General features: G+C 37.0%; 2 protein-coding genes across 2 annotated transcripts; both read right to left on the reverse strand.

Annotated features, from left to right (window-relative positions):
• Window positions 1–6,074: 6,074 nt before the first annotated feature.
• On the reverse strand, window positions 6,075–7,507 carry LOC130746328 (uncharacterized). The gene has a single exon (XM_057598919.1). It carries the CDS (start codon window positions 7,271–7,273, stop codon window positions 6,353–6,355), a length of 921 nt encoding a protein of 306 aa, XP_057454902.1. The 5' UTR covers window positions 7,274–7,507; the 3' UTR covers window positions 6,075–6,352.
• A 3,171-nt stretch (window positions 7,508–10,678) lies between these two features.
• Window positions 10,679–15,009, reverse strand: LOC130746329 (GRF1-interacting factor 3-like). Its single transcript, XM_057598921.1, has 6 exons — window positions 14,851–15,009; window positions 14,695–14,757; window positions 14,455–14,542; window positions 11,959–12,035; window positions 11,521–11,605; window positions 10,679–11,425 (listed from the first exon to the last, which is right to left on the reverse strand). The coding sequence occupies exons 3-6, from the start codon at window positions 14,530–14,532 to the stop codon at window positions 10,991–10,993; spliced, it is 675 nt and encodes a 224-aa protein (XP_057454904.1). The 5' UTR covers window positions 14,533–14,542; window positions 14,695–14,757; window positions 14,851–15,009; the 3' UTR covers window positions 10,679–10,990.
• Window positions 15,010–25,598: the final 10,589 nt, after the last annotated feature.

A 25,598-nucleotide genomic window follows, 5' to 3' on the forward strand; every position in this document is an offset into this window, starting at 1 on the left:
TTTTTTCTCCGATCCTTCTACGAGTTCAACCCCGGTACTTTGAGGTTGTGTCTCCAAAGCTCTACCACTGAGCTCATTAGGGGGTAGTATTTTAAATAAAAATTGGGCTTGTTAGATGCTTCCCAGTTGCAAGGCTCCCTGATAGACATTCATGTTAGACGATGGACGACCTCCTTCAAATGACCCCTATGAGTCATGAAGAGTGATGGTCGTCCCATAAAAGGTATTTGCACACCTTCTTGCAATGACTCGCCTAACTTGAAGGGATCACACATCCAACTAAGGAGTCATCCTCTTACCTTAGGAATGGTCGGCTTATATAGGAGGGCCCCTAGTGTATAGGACTTGTCAGTTTACTCCTTACAACATATATGGATCCTTGGGCCACACATCCAACTAAGGAGTCATCCTCTTACCTTAGGAATGGTCTGCTTATATAGAAGGGCCCCTAGTGTATAGGACTTGTTAGTTTAATCCTTACAACATATATGGATCCTTGGGCCAAATTTATGTACGACCCAAGGGTCCAATTAGAGACTAGGGCTTAGGGTTTACGTCTTTCATGCTAAACACATTAGGGTTTAGATGCTTTTAGTTCCGATAAGGGTTTTGTGGTCTTCGTCATTGTTAAGTTAACATGATCAAGAATAAACACACGTTTACACCTAAATGATATAAGAAGAGAAAAGAGAGAAATGAAAGATATGGTGTGTGATGTGTGATAACCCGGGTGTTTAAGCTATTTTTCTAGTTTATTTCCATGGATTTTGATATATTATTTAGGATATTTTGGTCATTTTAGGTCACTCCATGATTATTTCATGCATTTTACTATTTTTATGTAGTTTTTAGTATATTTATATATTTTATTTTGAATTATTATCTTTTTAGTATTTTATTTTATCTTTTTAGGATTTTCGAAATAAAAGGAAAAGAGAAAATCAGGAAAAAGGAATCTCATCTAGTGGTGATAGTCCACAGAGATACAGTGCACATGCTGAAATGGACGGCTGCGGACACTCCATCACGGCTCCATCCTTCTGAGGGTCCACCGTAAGACAATGGTTCGAAAAGGACTAGATTCCACCCCTTTTAAGCTCCGTCCAATAGAGGCACGACACGTGGCAGGTGTTGAACCAAAAAGCAAAATCAACAGAAAGGGTGATCACGTGATTGAATTTAAAATTACATAATATATTTAGAATAAAGACGAAAACAGAAGGGAGGAAACGGAATTAATATATATTGGAACGAGGCCAGAGATTTTGGAGGTGACAGCAGGTATTGATAGCAGCTCTTGAGCCGTTCTTGGAGTCAACCCTAGCACTTCGAGTTTTTTTGAAGAACCTTTATTTCTTTCGTAGGTAGTTTGGTTGTTCGGTTTGATTCTCTTGACCTTATGTTTTGATTTACTTTTTGACTCACGAATCTTATTTTTATTTATGAATTTCTCATCTTTTATTTATGAATTTTTATGCATGAAGATTAACTTTGCTATTTTGTATGCGATTGAGAAATCGGTAGAAAATAGAGATTCGATGAGGAATTGATTAGGAACGTCTATGCCTTAGAGATAAGGGTAACTTCTAGTTGTGTTGGCTAGTAACTAAGTACTTTAATTCTCCAATTAAATTCGTCTAGGAACTAAGAGATTAGTGTTAGCAGCTTAATTGGAAGTTCTGCGTAGTTAAGAGATTATCACGTAGAAACTGAGGCAAGCACCATAAATAAGTTAGATAATTCATGAATTAATTAGTCTATTAAGAACATAAGTGAGATTGATGAAATCCTACCCCAGATACTTCCTCTTTTGATTGCTTTCAATACTACGTACTTGCTTTTTACTGAACTTTACACTGTTAAATTAAGTTCTTTTTCAACAATTATTTACCCCCAAAAACCTTTTTACTTAGTCTTTTAGTTATTTAATAGGTTAAATTGATTTAGACAACCGCAATTCTTGAGTTCGATATTTTATCACTACTTAACGAATAGGCACACTTGCCTAGCAGTTATCAATGTGACAGAAAAAGAAATGAGAATTCTATAGGAAGAAAATGTGGATGTAATTGGGGTGGAAGAAAAAGTAAAATGTTATGAATCAAAATCCTTTAGAGCAACTCCAACGCAGGTTGCTTAATCTGGTTGGAGAAAATAAGCAACGTTGCTTATGTTTTGGTACCGTTGGAGCTTGATGAGCTGTCGTTGCTAGTTGTTAAAAGCTAAGCAACGTTGCTTATTTAAGCAACGCTCCTTAACTCTCAGCTGGTTTAAAAAATTCTTTTCTCTCTCTCGGATTGCAACAGAATTATCGTTAAAAGAAGAGGGAACTAAAGATGAATGAAGAGGCAGGAGCAACAAACAATAAAAACCCAGAAAAATCCCAAACAGAGGCAAAAATTTCATAAATTTAACAGAATTGAAAGTCCCAAACAGAACAAAAAATAAAAAATTACAGAATTTGTTGAAAGTCCCAAACAGAAAAATAAAATAAAAATTACAGTACTCTTGAAAGTCCCAAACAGAACAAAAAAAAATTGGAAGTCCCAGAACAATTGTTGACTGCTACCTCTGGGTTCGATGCTATTTTAATTCTGCCTCTGGGTTCGATCTGGCTTGCATGTCCTCTAAATTTGCCTCTGGGTTCGACCTACCCGCTTGCATGTCCGCTGAGCAAGAAGAGGTTCCTTCGATCCTTCGATCTGCCCGTTTTCAGAGAAGAGGAAGAGGGGGAGAGGCTTTGATCTGAGGAAGAGGAGAGGAAGAGGAAGAGTGAGAGAGAAAGAGAATCGGTTGGTGAGGGAGAGTGAATGACATGAATGCGTTACAGAGGAGTGGAAAAGAAAGAGGAGCGTTTCAGAGGAGTAATTGCCGTTTTGTTTATTTTGAGTAGGGTTTTGAAAGGCTGAGTGAATGAGGGTGTTATTTTGACTTAAAATGGGTCGGTTTATTTTTTTTTTTTTGGGTCGTTTTGTGTAGGGTTTGGGTCGTTTTGGTCACTCATGTGACCGTTTGGCCCAAATAAAAGAAAATTAAAAAATTAATATGGGCCCATTATAAATAACATGGCATATCAGTTTTTTTTTTACACACTTTTTTGCATTAATATGGTTCATTTGTTATAAATATTAATTAATATTTAAATTTAAATCATGCTTAGATGGAAATAAAAAATATAAAGAAATGAGGTACAGTGGGGTCCAACTAAATGTAAAATAAGCAACCGTGACTGGAGTAAATTCTGCATGGGTTGCTTATGAGTTGCTTAAATCCTATGTGGCAGTATGGGCCCACCAGAATAGCACTTAAGCAACCCAACTAGCAACCATGCATTGGAGTTGCTCTTAGAACCTGATAAGATTGTGAAATATATGTTGGGTAAAAAATCCTTATAGATATCTTCCAGACCTATCCATAACGAGTAGGGGTGTCCACCGGTCGGTTTCGGACGGGTTCGGGCCAAAAAAGCTCAAACCGACCAAAACCGACCACCATGGATACTGGACCGTCACTGTCCGATTAGCCAATCGGTTTTCTCGGGTTCCGGGTTGGGCGGATTGCGGGTTACTCGGGCGGGTTCATCAGGTTACCCATTCAGATCTTAAAAAAATTTGGCAAAAAAGAAGAGAATATGAGAGGGGGAACCAGATGCAGAGAATACATGAAGAGCTTTCCATTCCTTTCCTCATGCGAAAGAGATTGTACACTTCATCACATCAGAATCGATGGTTTTTTGGAGCAAAATGAAGATGAACAAGCTATTTCGTATGAGAGAAGGATGGAGGATGAAGCGATGAAGTGGTGGAGGTGGCGGCTGGCTGAGAATCAGAGAGTGAGAGAGGTGGTGGAGCGGCTAGGGTTTCTGAGAAACCGAGAGTGAGAGAGGTGGTGGAGGTGGCAGCTGAGAACCAGAGTGAGAGAGGTGGCGGCGGCATGGAGTGGCTAGGGTTTCTGAGACGAGAACCAGAGAGTGAGAGGCGGTGGAGTGGCGGTGGAGTGGCGGCGCCTGCTAGGGTTTGAAGAGAGAGTGAGAGTTTGAAGGTGAAGGTTCTGGAGAAGGGGGAGAAACGGCTGAGGCTGAGGAATGATTTTTAGGGTTTTTTTTGTTAATGAGAGTATTTATATGAGATGGTGAGGGCTTTTTTTGTTTTTTTTCCTGAAAGGTGGCTTTGGGTTGGGCCTTATATGAGGTTCCTAGCCTCTTTTTTTTTTTATCCTAGTGGGTTCGGTCAGTTCAGAGGTCAAACCGAACTCGACCGAACCATACCACCCCAAACCGGATTTTTCGTACCGGTGGACCCGCGCACCGAACCGGCCCGCCCGAGAGGCCTTTTTTTTGCAGCGGGCCGGGCGGATTCGGTCGGATAAAAAAAACTTGGACAGGCCTAATAACGAGGGGTCCCTGATTCTTCTTTTTTCTCAATGACTTTTTTATTTGTCAATTTCAATCGCTTAAAGCTTCATTAGCCAAAGCCCACCTGGGTACTCAGCAGTACAATAAGGCCCACATTAATAGGCAAAGAAAATATGTTTTTGTCATGATCTTTGACATTAAATGAAAATAAGGTTCAAAAAAGTGAATAAGGGGAAGATAAAAACCTTAAAGGGTTTTCAACGTAGCAAGCCCAAACCACATGTTCATTTTCACTTTTATTTTTAATTATGCTTTTAATTAACAAAAAAGTGAAAAGAAAGTAAGAGAAAAAGGGTATGAACTATGAAGCTCTAACAACATTCTAAAATCCTAAAATCAGCAAGAGAGAAACTGTAGTTAGATTAGAACTCGGATCATCTCCTGTAGAATTTTCTGTCCTGCACCTCCTGCACGTTTCTTAACCGTCTGATTGATCATGTGGTCCAGAAAATTGCACTCTTAAAAGACACAAGCAAATCTCAGAAGTTAATATATGAAAATAGTTTGCACAGCAAAGACACAAACAAACTCATGCTATGGCTCACCATAAACTTGGACACAAGGATAATATATGTCCTCACCCCCTGACGAAACAAAACCACCACTACTGATATTTTATTGATATCCTTTGAGATTGCCTCACCATATCATTGATCAAAGCATCAATTTCAGATCACAAAAACTAAACGCATATCACAAAGCCACCTTCTATACAGAAATAGAAACAGAGTTGCAATAAGAGAATGAAAAGGACCTGGCATAAAGAGACAGTGTTGTAGAGACCAAAAACAAACGCAGATCACAAAGTCAAGTTGAGATAGCCATCTGGTTTTGAACGCATATCACTTTCAGTTCGTATAAGGCAGAGGAAAGAAATTGAAGCAGAGGTAGCTGTCGTCGAGAAGAGGCGCGCGAGAATAGGGGAAGAGGGAAACGTGAAATGAGTAAATGAGGTTTATTTTGTGGACCCTTGGATGCATCAAAGGACTGTCATTTTATGCCTATTATAATTTTAAGAGTGCAATTTTCTGGACCACATGATCAATCAGACGGTTAAGAAACGTGCAGGAGGTACAGGACAGAAAATCCAGCAGGAGAGGATTCGGGTTCAGTTAGATTATGGTAGTCCTAGAGTAGCAGCCAAGGCCCTTACGGTGAACGAGGGTGGCGATCATTTTCTACTTGGTCAATGTGGTTTTGAATGTAAATATCTTATGAAGTGTTTAAGTAACATTTTCTTGTGACATATGGATTGGAGATGAGAAGATTCAGATATCAATCCCTTGCAGATGAAATTTAACTTTCTGATGAATAAAAAAATTAATTGTGACAATAAAACAGTACTCCCTCCGGTCCTATTTATAAGCATGAAAGAGAAGAAAAATCTTGGTCTTTTTTATAAGAACCAAATGAAAGTTTGAGCTATATTAATTATTTTTTTCCAATGATGCCCTTATTAATTCTAACTTGTAGAATGTGTCTCATTAATTATTTTCTCTCTTTCCCACTTTCCAACACGAATAACAAAGGGTAATTTTGGAAGTTTATTTTGATTCAAGACAAATTTAATGCATTTTATCTAGTTTTACTACATTTCTTAAACTATGTGAATTTTTTTTTTGTTGCTTATAAATAGGACCGGAGGGAGTAAATGTTAAAGGAAGAAAATAAAAGTCACTGTACCAATCATCATTTAGTTCTTCAGACCAAACATTCTACTCTTTAGTATACAACCCCAATCATATATATCAATCAACTTATTCAACAATCATTTATTTTCTTGACTCTTTAGTATGAACTATGAAGTGTAACTTACAACTTTTAACCCTCACACATATCTTGATCAGTATTCGAAAAAATAATAATAGAGAGGGTATATAAATTTATGTATATGTGTATGAATCAATATATGAAGCACAAAAGTATAGATCTATGAACTTACGGCAGAGCCATTATCCAATGTTGGCCATCAATTTTTACCTTGAGACTGTGAATTCGGGCAAACAAGTCAACCGCTCTTCTAACCCCTCTATTATCCGCAGCAGTAAAATAATCATGCCCGAAAATAACCCCACCGGGGCGGAGTATCCGGTAGCCACGGTTTATATCGGACCATGCCGACAAAAAATCATGACCCGCATCTATCTCTACTAGATCAGCATAAACACCCAACTCACAAAGCCAAATCAAAGCCGACCCGCTCGAAAACGGTACGGGCAAAACCGATTCGGTTAGGTTTCGGGTCACCACATTCTGAAGAAACTGGTAATAAAGCAAAACGTCGCCGTTTACCATTGGTGTAGTATTGAACCGGTCCCTGAACCCGGCCCAACCACGAAAGTCATCGATGCAGAGAATCTGGGTTGTCAGCCCAAACCGGCGGGTCAACTCCGCCATGTGAAGCGCCGAAGCGCCAAGGAACGTGCCTACCTCCACGATGGTCTGTGGCCTCACCCTCCTGATGAGGTTCTCGAAAACAGCGCCGTTTGAGCCCCACCCTTTGACCTTCTTGCTGCGGCTGAGCTTCGCCGCCGCGTGTGCCGGCGGGAAACCATGAAACGGCGACGTCCCGTTGAAGAGGCGGTTGATGAGCGTCCGGCGAACGGTTTCCGACGGGAGTGGGTCGGCGCAGCGAGCTGTGACTAGGAACGGGTCGAGTTCGGTGGTGTTGGTGGAGATGCGGAGGGTGGTTGAGGAAGCGGGTTGCGATGGCGGTGGAAACGAGGTGGAAGAAGAGTGGGAGAAGTAACCCAGTGAGTAAGTTAGCAAGAGGAGGATAACATACGCTGCGGGTTTTGCTGATAATGAAGATGAAAATCCCTTGTTGTTGCGATGGTGAAGGGGTTGCTCTGTTTTCATGTTTGTGGAACAGAGGAGAATTACAGAGTCAGAGACAGTTGGGGTTGGATGACAACATTACATTGGAATTCTCGACTGTGTTCTTTGTTTGGGTTGGCTAAGGACGACGACAAGTACGGACCACAGAAACGATGAAGATGAAGGATTGCGCTTTTGATATATAGACTTGACTATTCTGATTTGCTGCAAATATTTTTGGGAAGTTTATGACTTTTAAGATCAAAATTTGGTGAATGGAGCCGAGAAATTTGGGATTATGATTATTTTCTTAATTTCTACTACATAAAAAACAAAAGAAACACACATTCTAAGAAATAAAAATAATTTGTATCAATTTAATATTAGAATAATTAGGAAAAGTTAATTGTAACTATTTTAAAAAATAATTACTTTTTTTTTGTATACCCAAAAGGTCAAAAATAATTATTGTATGTATTAATTTGATATTTAATGATTCTTAATGAAATTAAAATAGTAATTAAAAGTCAATTGTGACTTTTCTACCATTAAGATGTATGCTGACCAATTTTTTTTTTAATGATTATGGTTACTTTTATATTACTAAATAAAAAAATTGAATGTAATATCTCCTTACGTTCAAAATGATATCAAATATTTAATCAAGAAATTCGAAATTAAACAGTTTTAAAGGATTGATTTGGTAATTAACTCAAAAAAATTGTATTTTATGTTTTTGTATATCAGATTGCAGAACATTTAACACGTTTGAGTAGTTTGTGTACAAACGATATTTTGATACCCATGGTCCCAACTCCCAACCGTGTTTTAAGCCAAGCTCTACTGCTTGAATCTCTGCCATAAACGTCATACCAACACCATAGCTCTGTGATGTCCTCGACACCCATCACCCCGACATGTTCGTGATGTTTGCTCCACAACCCATCATCATCGTTGCAGGGTTCCAGCTGCTATCCACCAAGATACGAATCGAGTATGGAGGGTGATGTTGGTTCGTTGCTTGCTGAGGGTGATGTAGAGGGGCAACCCGCGACCCACATCGCCAACTAGTCGTATCCAAATTAATGGCCATGGATTGTCGCTGAAGTTACTATCATTCCTCCATCGCCAAGCCCACCAGAGCACCGCCACAACAAGTGTATGTCTGCCTGAACCAAGCTTAGAAAGGCTCAGCGTTCGAAAGGGAGGGGAGGAGGGGTCCAAACTAGTGCCATAGTTGGCGAGACCTGGTGAAACTCCTAAACACGTGAACGAGATCCTCCTCATCTGCCTCACATCTAGGACAAGTTGTTGATGCAAATAAATGGTTATGCTGCTACTTGGAGTTCATCGGCAGCGCCCCCCTAGCAATTAGCCAGAGAAAAAATGATTTTTTTATGTTACCTTATTCCTCCAAATGTAAAACAATTTAGCTGATTATAACTTTGTAATTTTAAAAATCAGTATTTTTTAAAATATCATAGATCCTAAGTTAGTTATACTAAACTACAAGGAGAACCATGTGATTAACTTAATTTAACTTGTATAAAAAATTGCTGGAGTTGGCTTGCTTGCAGAACTCCTTTATTGATAAATTAAATTAATCAAACTAATGAAAGAAGCAAAAGCGTAAAATATGAAAATGTCTCCATATGACCTAATGAAAGTGAAAGAAAATCGTATTATATGAAAAAATTAATCAAGTCAAATCTCAATGAATTGTAGTGGACTAGTAGTATAAGACAAGGATGTGGGTTGTGTTTGTATTAATGTTTACACGCATTCAAATGCAAATCAAGCCTTCAGCCCCAATTCAAATGTAATAATGTCTTTTTAATTAACTTTCAATTTTTAATTTGCTTAAAGTTATTTTGATTTTTCTTTAAAATATTTGTTGGAATCAAGCTTTCTTTCTGATTCAAAATCTCAAACTAAAGCTTCAATATGATTTTTTTGTGAACTGTTACCATCTACCTATAATTGATTCCCTATGATGTTTTGAATTGATAGTGTCTCTCCAAAAAGGATTCTATAACTTATAAGAATTTGAAATGTTAATAAATTCACTGAATTTTGATTCCGTTGGTTCAATATTGTAATTGGGGTTCTATAGTTTTTTTAAGGCGAGTTTTTGTAGTTGCAAATTTCTTTCTTGTTTGAAGGGATATAATTTTTTACATTTAAAAAAAAGTTATTTGGACAACATAATGACAATTTTTTATTTACAAAAAAATTAATAATTAAATTTAAGGTTAATCATGTTTTGAGTACATGTAAAATATACGAGTTTTGATTATAGTCTCTCTCCTTAAAGTGACCACATATACCATTGCGTTAGAAGTGTTCTCTTCTTGATCATGTTGTTGTTCTCTTGATCATGTTGTTCCCCTATCACAACACCTTCCACAACATCCTATTTAACCTTTCCATTTTTATCGCACCCTCCACTCGTCTATACTATTCTCGCAAGTCATGATCTCTACCCCATTTGTTCGATTTCCCTCCCTTCAACCATGAACACCGCAAACCCATCAAACGCAAAAAGGTGGCTCCTTCGCCTTTCTTTGTATAAACCTGCAACATGAGTCCGATATGAACTTGTTTGGAAGAGAAATTTCCAAACCATAGCAAACCGATGACATGAACTTACAGATATTGGACTTGTTTGGATGAAAAACTTCCAAACCATAGCAAACCCAATGGCATGAACTTACGAATTGAATGTCTGTTTGGGTTGTCGCTTTTTCAGATAGCAATTTGGTCGATTAGCCTACTTGAATGGGTTGATCCGAATTGAATCTATGTTGGGTTGGGGAAATGCACCTTACTTTATGAAGGAGAAAAAAAAAATGGGTTGTGTACAGATAATGAGTTTGAGTCTTGGACCCAAAGAATGAGCTAGAGGAAATCTTGGAGAAGCAAAGATGCAAACACCAACCTGAAAAGCAAGAAGCAAACACCAGCTAAGAAGCATAACTTTAGAAAAGGAACATATCCTTTACGACCGGCTCAAAGTACTATTTGGCCTCGGATCCTCCTGGAATTGCAAGTTCCTGTCGTAAAGAAGAACAGATACAGACTACAGCTAGACCTTGAATTCATCTTCTGCAATTCCTGCTTCAACTCTGATGCCCAATTCTAATTAAATTGCCCCTAAGGTGAAGACTTTCTAATATATGAAGACAGCAAGTTCCTCAGAAAAAATTGTGAGAACCAACAAATAAATGAAGACCTGTTCAATTTGAGAAAGCAATTTTTTTTTCATTTTCATTCTCTGTTTTAGATAATAATTACAAAAATATCACCTTATTTTCATTTGTGCAGGAAATAGTAAGGAGAACAGAACAAAATGTTCTCATTGTTTCCTGAACAATCTTTGAAAATAAAAAAACACAATGAAAACAAGGTAGCATTTTTGTAACAACTAGTGAGTGGAGTCATAAAGCATTATTCCAAACCAAAGAGATCCTTAAGTTGATCACGAATTTGAACGCCAACGTAGTGTAGACTACACGCTTTCACCTCTTCCAGTACTGAGTACATCATATTTTGGCACCAGAAGTTTCAGTTGAAGCAAACTTACTGCATGCCAAAACGCTAACAACACAACAAGTCAACACCTACCTATCTGGCTATGAATAAAAGCTCTTTTGTTCTTCGGTCGACCTATCAAAGGTCATCAGATAACACTAGCCCTATCCTTAAGAAAAACCTAATATCAACAGTCATATGTATCTTTGAAACAAACACATAAACATGTCACTTTGCCTCTTCTGAACCCTTAAGATAAGAAGATTCACCATCTCCACTGTTGTGCGCCGCAGCAGAGCTTCCTTGGCCGTCTCCACCAGCTGTCCCAGTCTCAGAAGCATCTTGCTTGTTTCCACCACGGGCATCATTCGGACCGGCAGACGAAGGTGGACCGCCACTGCTGCCGCCTCCATGAGCAGCCTCGTTGCTGTGCATTGGATGCATGCCGTTATTCATCCCTCCAGGTCTCAGCCCCATCTGCCCTTGGATGGCCTGCTGGTGTAGCTGCTGCTGCTGCTGCTGTTGCTGCTGATCCTGCATTTGATGCGGATTGCCAAATTGCATTGGCATTTTTTGGGGGAACATTCCTTGTTGCTGAGCCATTGCTGCAGCCTGAGGATGTTGCATGTAGAACCCTTGTTGCATCGCAGGATGTGGCGCCATCTACAAGCATTCAATACAAGGCAATAAGACCAATGTTATTGATGTTATTGGTAACTGATGGGACTTCCAAAGGGACCAGCTATGCCTTATTTTACCTGTGGAGGCATGGCAGGTGTTTGTGGCTGTGAATCAGCAATTGCAGCTAAGTACATCAAATTCTTTTGAAGCTGAGCTTGGTATCTGACACATCAAATCAACACGCAACCATCAGTCTATAGCATAAGAGATAAAACCTCAGCCAAGTACACAAAGACACCTAAGAAGATAATTGTTTGCAACTAGGAAAGGACTTATAAAGAATTCAGTTCTTAGTATACAGGCCATAATAAATAATATAATAAGTAAAATTGTCAATTAAATGTCGTTCGTGAGTAAAGTGAATGGGCAATTAGGAGTGCTAATAGTTCCACCCATTCTACACGGGTAAAATGGTATGAGATCGGAGCATAACAAGACAATCAGCTAATAATTTGAAGTCAGAACAACCATCAACAATAACAAAAAGATGCAGACATAATTTAGAGGTCACTTACTGGGCACATTCTGCAAGTTTCCCAAGATTTTGATTGTCCAATATTGCAAGAATCAGCTTCTTGTTCTCATCAAGAAACTGCATTATGAGCCATGAGAGGGATTTCAAATTAAATAACAAAGATTCTTGCTGCCTATTTGGGTTTAACTTTTCATGTCGTTTTAATTGTGTGCAATAATATTATGAAAAGTAGATATATAGATGATGAGAAAAGAAACCTAAGGTGACTCAGTGTTGTCAATCTCGGGTAGCGGCGCTGACCACAAAAAAGCTATTGCGGTATAGCGCATAGCGGGATGGCCGCTATGCTGAATTTTTGGTATAGTTTATATAATATAACTATATACATATAAATGATTAAAAACACTCACAATTCATGGCAATCATAATTAACATTAATAACTACTAAGTCATAGAAGTCATAAACAACACATACTATTACAAGAAAACTCAACGTAACCAAGAGGTTTAAGACTCTATTTCCCAAACTAAACTGCCTAAAAACATGAAAGTTCTATATCACTTCCTCCTCATCCTCCTAAAACTAACCCTTTTCAGTATGTTTCCAAACCAAAACCCCTGAAATACCTCTCCACAAATCCCTAACTTGGACTTTTTGTGGGTTGTTTTGGGGTTTTTATCAATTCCACCACATAGCAGCCAAATAGCACCACTATAGCTGCTATTTCCCCTGCTTTAGCGGCCTCAACAGCCGCTACACTCAACTGCACCACTACGCAACAACTAGGAGCCGGAAACGGCCACTACGGCGCTGAACTGCACCGCTATAGTGCACTATAGACAACACTGAGGTGACTTAAAGTTGTATCATGGTAATGTCCTCATAAAGGATTGATGCACAATTTCATGAAAAAACATTTCTTATGGATTACGTAGACTAAAGAGAAGTTCAACGCACATCAATATTATTAGTTTTGAGGTTGATGACATTGAACATCTAGAATTCAATCATGGAGGATTCTAGTGATGCCAGATCCTGTGCTGCAAGGCCACATGATAACAACTTGTTTGACAATGAAAAATACAAATCACCCACCCTATCTCAAATTATGCACATGACTTGCATAGTCCAACCGACGCCACCTCATTTTGTTTACTTAGGACCCAAATCTTACAATGGTAAATCAACAGGTATGATCAAACTAATATTAATAAACTTTAAGTTAAAGGATCCGTGGATCTGGATCACAACGCCCCAAAAATGCTGTCACCACTTATTCATCTCACAAATCCCTCAAATGCAGGAGAAGAATTAGATAACCTAACTTTCTTCTTTAAAAGTTAAGATAATCTTAATTTGATCGTGTTGAGCTCCAATCCAGGCATACACCATAAAACATTTCCGAAAGCGCTAAATATCCACAAAGATTGAAGAGAAAAAAAGAAAATAAAGAAGACAGAAGAAAATTATAGGTCAAACCATATAGGCTGAGATACGTTGTTTTCCTTTCGAAGGTGAGAACTCACTTTAGAAGCACCAAAATGGATATGTTTCTAGTTCTAGATAGTATTCTTTTTTTTTTGGTGCATCGGAAAATTCTAGATAGTATTCTAACACTGAGTACATCAAAAGTTAAAAGCAGAAATGGATTAAAATTGTTTTGTTGTTTAGAAGCACTTCATGAATTAGTGGAGAAAGATGTCGCTCTTACCAGAAGCCCCACATGAAAATCATTTCCCCTAATCTATGTAGTCAATCCCGGCAGGATCCCGTGAGATCCCGGTTTCCCATCCCGACCATGTATTGGGACAAATACCCCCATCCCATCCCAGTTCTCCATCGCGGCTGCCGCGGATGGGATCGCGGCCAAAATTGCAGCCTTTCACACGAAATACAGGCGGGGTAGAGAAGGCTCCAGTTTTCTGAAAATGCCCTCAAAATTTAAACGTTGGGGTGTTATGAATTTCAAGAAATATCTATCGTTGATTTAGTATATAATATATGTATATATGGTATAAGTAACAAGACAAAAATTAACTAACCCAGTACCCACTATCCCATTTTACGCACCGGGAACTGGATTGACAACATTACCCCTAATTAGATCACAATCAATGACTTACTCCATCATATTTACATTCACTTACTGTGAGTTTCTGGTTCAATCAATCCAGTACAAATATATGTTCACTCATAACTAGAAAAAAGCTTGACTTTTTGCAAACCCAGGTGGTAGAACTTAGGTGCTCTTACCATGATGGGTAATAAAAAAAAGGTCAGCAAATAAGAACACTTTTTTCCAGACTACATGATCAAATTTATTACAGATTATCATAAATTCAATTCATCCTCTCTTCGGTTACCGGTTACAACAACAATCACCTGTCAATATCCACATCATTATGATGATGACGCTAACCATGATAAAAACAACAACAAAAGCAATAATATCCAGAAGAAACCATGACAACCTTGAACTATAGTTCATAACTTAAAAAAGGGAAACGGTGGAGCTGAAACAATAAAAGAGCATACTTTTTGAATCTGTTCGGTGGTAATGTTTTGAGATGGGAATGAAGGCATCATAGGAATCATTTGCGGTGTCTGCTGCATCTTCTCCGCCCTGTTAAAAAAAAAACCCTAATTTGAGCGAAATCACCGCAATCAACAATTAACAAACCCCAAAACCCAAATGGAAACAAGTCCCAAAACCCCTCTAGGGAAACAAAACGAGAAAAAGACAAGAACTTGAGCAGAAAGAGAGAGAAATAAAACCTGGGTTGCACACTTGTGAAATGAAGATCAAAGTGTTTGATCTTTAAGGTGTAGACGAGGTTTCTGGAATGAAGAAACAAAGCAAAACGACATAAAAAAAAAGAGAGAAGAATAAATTAAGGAGACTTTGCTAGCAGTGTTGAATAAACAATTTACCAAACAAAACAAAACAAAATTTGGTGCTAGATTTGTTGTTGTTGTTGGTGTGTATGTGGTTCAGGCTTAGGTTGTAGTTCAGATTCCAAACTCAGAACAACAAGGGTTCGAGTTCGAGTATTCGGTAGTAATGTATTTATATTCTGCTCCCTGTGTCCGAGGATGACTGTTGTGAGCCCGGTTCGGATCAGTATTGTGAATTTGTACTACTGTAGCATCATCACATGACAAGTTGTTGTTGTTGAGTTTTTTTGGGTTTGTTTTTTTGTCTTGAGTGAATGAAATGAAAGTAGTACTAGCGTGTTCCAAGCCCAATTTTAATTAGCCCGCATTAAAGAATGGGGCTCACACTTGAATTCCAATATGTTAATGTAAACAGCCATTTTGGTCCTTGATTGTGTTCACTTATGATGGATTAGTCCTCATACTTTAGAAATGGTCTTTTTTCGTCCCTGAATTTGTTGCCGTCGGTCAAGTTAGTCCTTGATTGAGTTTTCCGTTGGTCCCTTAAACGGAAAAGTCCAAATGTCACCATTTTGCCACATGGCTTGACACGTGATCAATGACTCATATTATAAGCTTAGTCAATTTAGTCCCCTTAAAAAATAAAAAATAAATAAAAACTCTAAAATTTGAATTAATAAATTCACAACTTCTTCATCACCTTCATTCACAACATCTTCGTCATAATAACCATTCAGTAATGAAATTCTAAACAAATCAATAACAAACCAAGAACACATGACCAAGAACAGTGCAACAATTTGAAAACCAATAAAAATGTGAAAAATCAAGCAAAAGCTAGTGTGCATAACAATAAGATCATTGATAGAAATTAATGAAATTAGAAGCTAACAATCACAGTGGAAGAAGAACAGTGTGCCGACGTAAAATTTAATGAAAATTAAAAGCTAAGAATGTGAATCTATGAGGAATGAAACACATACAACAGATGATAGAAGATTAATTTTTCCAAAAACAAATCATTTTTAACAAATTCAAACCCAGCCCATTCAGATCGAAGCACCCATATCCAGCCACCCCCAACAACCCAGTGGTAGAAGAACAGAAAAAGGTGGAAAAGAAGAAGGGGAAAGAGACCAATGTTGTGGGCGTGTATGAGAACTGTGGTGGTGAAAGGTAGTGAGAGGAATCACCGTCGTCGTCGAGGGGGGAAAAGGGCTAACTTGGTGTCGTTTTTGTCGACGGCATCCAAGGAGGAGTACATCGCCGCCGTCGCTGGAAGAGTACAACGACGCCATCGCTGAAAGGAGTAAACCCGTTTGGAACCGTGCCCATCGCTGAGAATAGAGCGACCTTGGCTCCGTTTGGAACCGCAGAGGAGAGGACACTGCTGGTGCCGCTCAACCTCTTCAATAAACCCACCGTCGCAATCGGGGCAAGCCACCGTGTCCTGTCTCCACACCCTCATAAACTGACTGTACCTGTAGCACCAATACGAAGATGTCCCAGAAGACATCATCTAGATCACAAAAGATTGAAACTTTACCCAGACCCAGAATTCAAATTATCCAAAATTTACACCCAGATTCTCTTACAATGACTACATATATGCACAATTGCATACTTTTTTTGTGTGAAGTAAGTTATAATGTAAAGAAATAAGGTGGCTATGCGTCTCCTCAATTTCAATCTCAATCTCTCGTCACTGGATCCATGGATGGGGGTGGCCATGTATTATGGAGTTGGGATTTAGGTTAGGGGTGGGTTTTTTATTTCTGGGTTAGGGTGGGTTTGGCTTTTAAAATTTATGGGTTTGGGTTTTTTAAGATTTAGAATTATAGAAGATGAAGAATAAGAAGATGGAGAATGAACATTTGGGGATTTAGTGTTTGTTTTTTTGGAAATGATGAAAATAAGGTGAGATTGAGGATGAAGATGAAGATGAGGTTGAAGATGATGAATTGATGATTAAGTGATTTTTTGTAATTTGAATTAATAAATTCAGATTTTTTATTTTTATTTTCTGGGGACTAAATTGACATAATAAAATGTGAGTCATTGATGATGTGTCAAGCCAATGTGGCAAAAATGGTGATATTTGGACTTTTCCGTCTGAGGGACCAACGGAAAACTCAATCAAGGACTAATTTGACCGACGGCGATAAATTCAAGGACGAAAAAAGACCATTTCCAAAGTATGAGGACTGATTCATCATAAGTGAACACAATCAAGGACCAAAATGGCTGTTTACTCGTTCATAATTGGTGAAACCTTATTCATTTGAGTATCTTGCATCATGTAGGTGGGAGAAAAATGTCATGGGTACAAATTCAATTTTTATTTTAAGGAATGGAAATTTTCATTAGGAAACCAAAGAAATAGAGTTAAGTATAGCAGAAATTCAGTCGTAGATGAGCTTCTTCCATAGAAGTACGGTCTGGTGAGGAAAAAACAAGTTTTGTTGCAAATTCAGTTGTCTGGTTAGCACTGTACTTTTGACAGAAACTAAATTTGGAAAAACAAAAGATGAATATAAGATACACACAATCTATAATGATGTTTTTCATGTAAGGAACGTTTTGAACACTGTTCAGCTGGAAATTGAATATCGTTCGACAGTTCGTCTCAAAAACAACATGAGAGAAACAAAGGTCTTTCGCACATTGAAAGCAAAGAGCTTGAGCAAATGAGGGATGGTTGATATATGAACTCAAAAAGGTAGCACAATCAAGAAGGCTTTCCCGCTAGAACTGTTGATCATGTTGTAACGGTGTGTGATAAGTTAGTGTTCCCCGCCTTATCTACTCGCCCCTTTTATCGGTTTTATTTTTCCATCCTCTTGACATTTCCTTTTCGTACATCTGGATCTTGCTTTGAGAAGTTCAATTCATTTGATTTTCCTTTTTAATACTTGACCAGCTGTAAAAGAGGGCAGTTGACTAAATTGAAGGTCGTCGTGAAATTACTTTCATTTACATTAAATAAATGTTATATTTTGTCTCTCTCCTATGCTCATAAGTTCACATGAGATCAGGTAAAGCATATGAGATTGTGCGCATGGAAGAGGAGTGAAAAGAGATGTCCACATCTGTTTAAAATTTATTTTTATGCTTGCAATATGTTGTACTCATTGAAGGAAAGGAGGTGTAGCTATAATTTTAAAATTTATCTATTTTAAACGTCAAGTCACTAACTTATGTGTGGTTCAGTTTAAATACCACATTAAAGCCTCGATGATAATCCTGAGCCAAAGTCTCGCCAAGCGAGCACAAGCCTTGTTAAGCATCTAGCCACTACTTACTAAGCAAACACCTTAAGCAACCCAAGGGCCCTTGAGACCCAAGCCAAAAAAGCCTCGATGATGATACCGAGCTAAAACCTCGCCAAGCAAGCACAAGCCTTGATAAGTCTTATAAGCACACAAAAAACACCAATGTTCATTACCATGACGATTTTAGGGCCATGGCATTTGAACCACATTTGAGAAAGGGTCGCCAAAAGGGGTTTATCGAAAAAGTATCTCATACTATATACTATTTTCAAAACCAAAAAGTGACAACTCCGACAAGTATCACTCCTACATTTTATGCATTTCTTCGTAAGTTTTATCTCGCATACTATAACTAATAGGTAAATGATGTCATATTTATATTTTCAATTTTTTAGTAATTTAAATATTAAATAATTTCATATTTTCAAAAATAATTAATATATTATTATTGCATTTAATAGTTATTAATGACATTAGAATAACTAACAAAAGTCAATTGTGACTTTTTTTACTTTTTTCGAAAATAGTTATTGTATTAATTTGACATTTAATGGTTTTTAATGACATTAAAATAATTAAAAAAACCTAATTGTGACTTTTCTACCATTAAGATACATGTTGACAAAGTTTTTTTAATGATTATAGTTATTTTTATATAACAAAAAATATTGAAGGTAATATCTTACATTCAAAATGATATTGGTCATGCCATAAAAAAATTGATATCAAATAATTTTAAATGATTAATTTGAAAATTAACTCAAATTTTTTACATATTATGTTTTCGTATATACATCTGGAAGACTAAAATGTTTTGGGTTATTGATTCAAAGCATAACAAATTAGGAAGGAAAAAAAAAGGAATTAGAATGTAACTAGAATTAGAAAAAAAAACTTAAATATGTGACATACGTATTTAAAAGGAAAAACGAGAGAGAAAATATGAAAAAGTTTGATGTATGTCGATAAAACACTCTTATTTCATCCGTGCATGACACGAGATCAGTAGTATTTGAGTATTGTTCAATACTCAATAGTCTTTAAAAATTTAATTGCCCAAACCCCTTTTAAGTACGCCCAATAGGGTAATAAATTTTGGAGGAGTAAAAATGAGAATTCTTTTCTATTGCTTAGAACTCGCCAGGTGATTATTCATTGGGTTTAATATGATGAGGCTTTTTAGGGTGCATATCAGATGAGAGGAATGTGTTATTGTGAGAGGAGTTAATATTGACCATTTGATCTACGTAAACAGTTAAGATGCTATCTCGTGTAAATATCTCCACGTCACTATCCTTTATGCTAATTGGGTAATCCCACGTGTGTACCTCTCACATGCCTTTCTCTGATCACTTGATATACCCGTTTTTAGATAATGAGTATATAAATGTATAATCATGGTGATATGGATCTTGAATGATTTGGCCAGTGATTTTCAGTTTTGATTAAAGGTTTTAACAAAGGAAATATAAGAGGTGAATGTTGGTGCTACTTCAGTTTTTTATTGAAGTTTTTGATTATTCTAGTTCGAGAGGGCGAGCTAAGAAGTGATATAATTAGTAAGGCTTAATTGCACATTTGGTCCCTCACTTTTACATTTTTCATGATTTTGGTCCCTAACAAAATTTAATTGCATAATTCATCCCCCACTAATATTTCCGTTTGCAGAAATGGTTTTCCGTCTAAAACTTAACGTTTTTGCTAACGTGGCTTTTTTAATTTATATTTTAATTGAAAAAAATAATTTGTTAATTAAACAACATTTTACTTGTTGCTATTTTGGTCCCTCTCCATTTACCACCACTCCTCCTCCCTCTCAACCACAACTACTCCTCCTCCTTCCAAACACCAACCTTGACAAACAGCAACAACATTCGCCTAACTCCACCACCACAACCCACAACTTTCACCCTCTCTTGGCCAGAAATCATCAATCTTCAAACTCAAAACCCATCACCAAGCCTTCACCATAAACCACAAAAATCCCTTTTCCCCTCATCCAACCCAGAAACACGGTTAGCAACCCACAACCCAGAACCCCACCATCGATTTCTCCCCCTCAACCTCATCCAACATAGAAACCCACCAGAAAACCACAACCCAGAAACTCAGTACACGCTTTGTTCTTCAACTTCTTCCTCCTTAATTCCTCCCTCACCCAATCCCCAAAAACCCAAATCGTAGATTAGCTTTCATGAGAGAGGTTGCAGGGAGGTGCATCAATGGATGAGTTTTAGAATCGTGACCTTCAGAGAGGAGGAAAGGAGATTGCGTTGTGGCTGTGCTCCACAGCTTTTCCCCAAATTGTGGATTTAGGGTTCAATTGGCGGCGGTGCTGGATCAGGGGAGGTCGCATGGTGGCTGGGTGCTCTGCTACGGTGGCTCCATGAAGACCCAGAGGTTGATAATGACGGAGGTTCAACTAGGTTGCAGATCCAAATTAATTTCTCCAGAAACTAGCCATAATCACTTGAGGATTTCCGACAAATCCTGGTATTTTTTTTGTGTGGGATTTGAATTGGTGGAAGAAAAATGGAACAAGAGAAAGTTGTGATCTTTGTTGCAGTAACATGACTTTTCTCTTCTTATCTTTACTGTAGAAAAATTCAATTTGTTTTTTCTTTCTTCTTCCTCGGTTTATTCATCGTTTTCATATCTTGGGGTTTTAATGTTTTTGTTTTCATTATTGTTGTTGTTGGTAAAAATGATGATTCTAGGGGAAGAATGATAAAGATGGAAGAAGAAATTTGGGAAGTTGACGAGGAGTGGTGGTGGAAGAGGAAAGAAGAGGAGTAGCGGTGGTTGAGGGGAGGAGTGGTGGTGAAGAGAGAGACCAAAGAGAAACATTATTTGATTAAAATCTTATTATTTTTTAATTAAACATTATTAAAAAATGCCACGTCATCATTCCGTTAAAAATTGGATGGAATCCAGACGGAAAACCATTCTTGCAAACGGAAGTATTCGTGGGGGATGCGTTATGCAATTAAATTTTATTAGGGACCAAAATCGTGGAAAATGTAAAAGTGGGGACCAAATGTACAATTAAGCCAATTAGTAATAATTTGATTAGTCCCACTACTTCCAAATGTTCACCCGGGAAAGTATTAGTGGACTATGGTTAAAACTAAAAAGCTTCAAATCTATGGTTTATTTATAATATATAAGAGTCTAGTTCAAAAACATTCTTCTCCTTAATAGGAAGGTGATGATGGTTAGTAAAGCACGCCCGTCAATATGGTGATGCTATGTTTCAATTAGTTTTTGTTAAAAGAAATTAAAATGGTGTTTGCTGTGGTACCTTGAGTCAATTCAAATGTGGTATCCAAAATGAGTTAAATTAGTAGTAAAAACTTATATATCCGTTAAAAGTTTAATTTTATTATATTATAGTAATGTAGTATTCTGCTGTTAGAAACGTGAAATTCGTTTGTTGTATTTTTTAACCTTTATTCTTCCGTCAAATATGGCCATTTGACGCGCATCGTCACCACCATCATTTGTCTTCACTACTTGTTTATTTTTCATTAAAAAATGAATTTTATGGAATAAAGTTAATTGAAAAGTAAAATAAGTTTTGAAAATGTAAAATTTACGTGGAACAACATAGTAATAATCTATTAAATAACATAATGTGGGTATCACACCCAAAAAAATTTATGGGTACCACAGAATTTGCCAATTAAAATATGTAGTTAAAAAAAATGCAAAAAACAGGTAATATGGCACAAATTAACAATGAGATGGAAATGATGTTGTGACGAGTGAAGACACACTTCGTCTTTATGCTTCAGGCTTGATTTTGTGATTGCTCCAGGGAGGTGTTTTTTTGTCCTGCTTTAAGTTGGGTGTCCTTGTGGCTCATGGGCTTGATAGGAGAGATCACACTTTGGCAACGTCTTCATTCCTATGAGCCACGGTCTGGTGAGTGACTCTACATCACGAACACCTCCTCTATTTGGTGAGCGACTTTTTTGGGCGAGCCCGTGAGTGATCTTCTCTATATGGCGAGTGACTCCCTCATTCGACGAGCGATCTTCTCATTCTACAGGCGTCTTTAGTATCATGGATGATTTCTTCACCGCAAGCAATCTCGTGCTGTTGTAGGTGATCTTACACTTTTATGTGTATTAGCCGCCCCTTTTGACGATTCATATATTTCTCACATCATATTTGCAATTTATGTATGTTTTGGATTTAAATTTTCTTGGACCTATACGCTGTCGAGATTAGAATTAGGATGCATCCTTATTTCTATAAAAGGGAAAAGAAACTTCTTGTAATAATCAAGTGCACTATAAGAAAACAACAAGATTTAGGATATTTTTTTTTTATGAGAGCTCTGAATTTAGACTTGGTCACCTATGTGAACAATTAAATATCTCGCCTGAAGTAATTTAATTTGCCAATTTGCCATATTGCCGTCTGCGGGACGAACTTGTTAAAGTAACCATGTTTTAAAAGAAATTGTGCTAGCATGTTTTCAATTCCTTCAACCACATGAAATATTACTTTAACGTTAATTAAGCATATGTGATATGTTCCATAAGGTTTCCTCCAACTATATGACCAAATGTAATATATTTTATCTTCAGTGACGAGTCATGGAGCACTCCAAAGTGCCAATCACTACTCTCTACAGTTGATTTTGTGACTGTTGATAACTACAACAAAGTAAAAAATATAGAAAGATTAGTTTTTTCATATTGTGGCAGCTTCTAACGGTCACAAAAATGTGTTTAGAGTGATAGCAACTGCCATTTTTTCAACTTTGATTATCTTTAGCATTTCTGGATGCATATCCTGCAAAGGTTGTATGAATCTAGTTTCCAAATTCATGATGGCTGCGCCTGCTTCCACAGCCAAGTTGATATGCCATTGACCGCTGCCTATTGAATTTGGATGTAACTGGAACATTGATTTCACTTAGAATAAAGATTTCCCCTCTATGTATTATTACTCTTTAACTATGGGTGGCACCCTTGTGCCTATTAATGTTAATTTTGCTTATAAAAAAAAAAACTTAGAATAAAGATTTGAGTTGGTGATGGTGAAATAGGCACTTTATTGCTGTTGTGATATGCTCTACCTTTTTATGACTTGGAAAACGGAATGGGTTTCAAACATCTCCACGGAGTGTATGTTTTGTACTTAGTAGATTTTCACCTTGGCGTATTCATGATTTTTTCTTTGGGGCTGAAATAAACTACTAAAAAATCTACAAATCATTGGGATTGAACTAAGAATAAATCTTTTAAAAAAAAAGAACTAAGAATAAATAAAAAATAATGTATAAAAACATATTATTGACAAAGTAATTAAATTTTATGTACAATGAATTCTGTCGATCATTCTTAGATACGTCCCGATAAATGATGATACGAAACACTACTTCTATCACCTTTTATGGGAGAGAAGTAATTCTGAAAAAGTTAAATATAAAAACGAACATAATGACAATAATGAAATTGCTTATAGATAACTTGTGTGTAAACAGTGTAAAATTATCCCACAAAACAAAACTACTCTTAATAATTTCTTTTAATTACAAATATTTCTTTTCTCAATATACAGTCAGAAATTCCATAAATTTTTTCCTTGGACATTCTTGCATAAGTGTGTGTTTGGATTTTCTATTTCATCTACGTGAAAGCATTTTCATCTTTTTCACTAAAAGTGTTTTTAAACACTATCAATAAAAATCCAATTGCTTGCTTTGGTGTTGGGATTAATCTAGCTAGGGGAGGGAAAGTGGCATGGATGGAGCCATCAGCCATGGTCCACAATTTTCTAAATTACATTTCATGAATTTCTTTCTTTATAAAATTTGGTTGATTCTTTACAAATAATAAAATAAAACTAGTCTTTGCATCAAACGGGTAAACTTCTTGTTCTGTCCTTGCTTGCAGATTTGCTTTTCCAAGCAATTAAATTATTGGAAAGCCGGGTCATCTCTTGGAAATTAACATAGATATCAAGGACCCTTAGAAAGAAAATACATTGAAAGCTACTAGCATTTATTTGGGGTACAAGTAGACTCACCACATGTGCCTAGTCATTTCGATTTGGATCATTCTATAATCTGGGAAAGGCAACATCTCTTGACTGCTCTTGTCTGTAAAACTGATAAAGTAATGGTATATGTTTTTGTTTTGTTAAGATTAAAATGTATTTAAATTAACTAAATGGTAAGTAAAACCTAGTTGCTTAGTTTAAGAAAAGTGTTAAAGTTAGATTCTCATATTTTTCCTATTACCAATTTATCTTAACTGCAAAAGATGTCACATTAATACTGGAAAATTTGGTCCCAGATATCACCTAATCTTGTCATGTCCTGACACATGTAATATTCTGAGTTATAAGCAAGAAAAGGAACCAAGTGAATGAGTATTAGAAAAGGATGGATCTGTCCTTCACTTGTCCAAAGAAGTTTTATCTGTTTGATTAGTAATTGCACACATGTTTAGAAATTCTATCACAGTTGATTGTAAATTTAGAATAAATTTTGTGAATAAGCTACTATGAGCTTATGCATTTCAAAATTGATTATGAGGAAAGAGAACTTGATACAAACATCCTACAACTATACATCTACCAAGTTCCATTATGCACTGTTTCAAGCAAAAATGCAAAATGCTAGCAGAAGTGATTTTTCTGAGGATGATAACACCTTACTTTCTATTTCCATTTCCTGAACTGCTTCCAATATTGTACAAGTCAAAATCAGAAAAAAAGGAGGTTTGAACTTACTAAATCAGCTTATAATGCCAAAGATCCTCTCTTTGGTTCACACAGTGATTCATCCACTGGATGAACACGCTGATTCATCTCAAAACCATGCCCTTCCTCACCCTTACTAGACAGGTCAGAAATAAAGAGGGAGAACCAAACAACAAGTGGTGTAAAAAAGAAAATGAGGCCAATGGGCACCATCCAGAGGTTCCTATTTGATGGATGATATTTGTGGAACCACCATCCAAGCAAAGAGACTCCTAATAAGCTTATCAGCATAAACAACATGAAAATCACCAAGCATCTCTTTGTTATCTTCTGCCTTTCCTTGAAGTCTCCATTTTCCAATCCTTTAATTGGTCCCATCTAATTGCAGCCCCAGAAAGAAGAGGATTGCCCTGAAATTGGAAACAGAACAAAATATGTTTGTCATTTAATTTGCATTTAAAAAATGTATCAAAGTATGAAGAACATATAAAAAGGTACTTGCCTGCAAGTGCTAAGAGAAGAATCACAAGTGTGAAGTGTGGTGGAGGATATGTGATAGAGGAAGATGATATAGAGGATTGAAAAATTAGTGCTAAGGAAGGAGCATGCAGTTCAGGGAAACAAAAGGGATTTTGGTTATACAAATTTGTTTCTATTGAGGCACCAGAGTACTTATCTGGGCCAGTGATACCTTTTGCTTTTGATCAAAGTTGTCAAAGTTTATTAAAAACTATAAGAATCAGGGATAACTGTATGCGTCTCAGGTTTTGACACAGGTGATGCATGATTCAT

Source organism: Lotus japonicus, chromosome 3 (genome assembly GCF_012489685.1).
Source record: "Lotus japonicus ecotype B-129 chromosome 3, LjGifu_v1.2".
In the NCBI taxonomy this organism is placed as follows: domain Eukaryota; kingdom Viridiplantae; phylum Streptophyta; class Magnoliopsida; order Fabales; family Fabaceae; genus Lotus; species Lotus japonicus.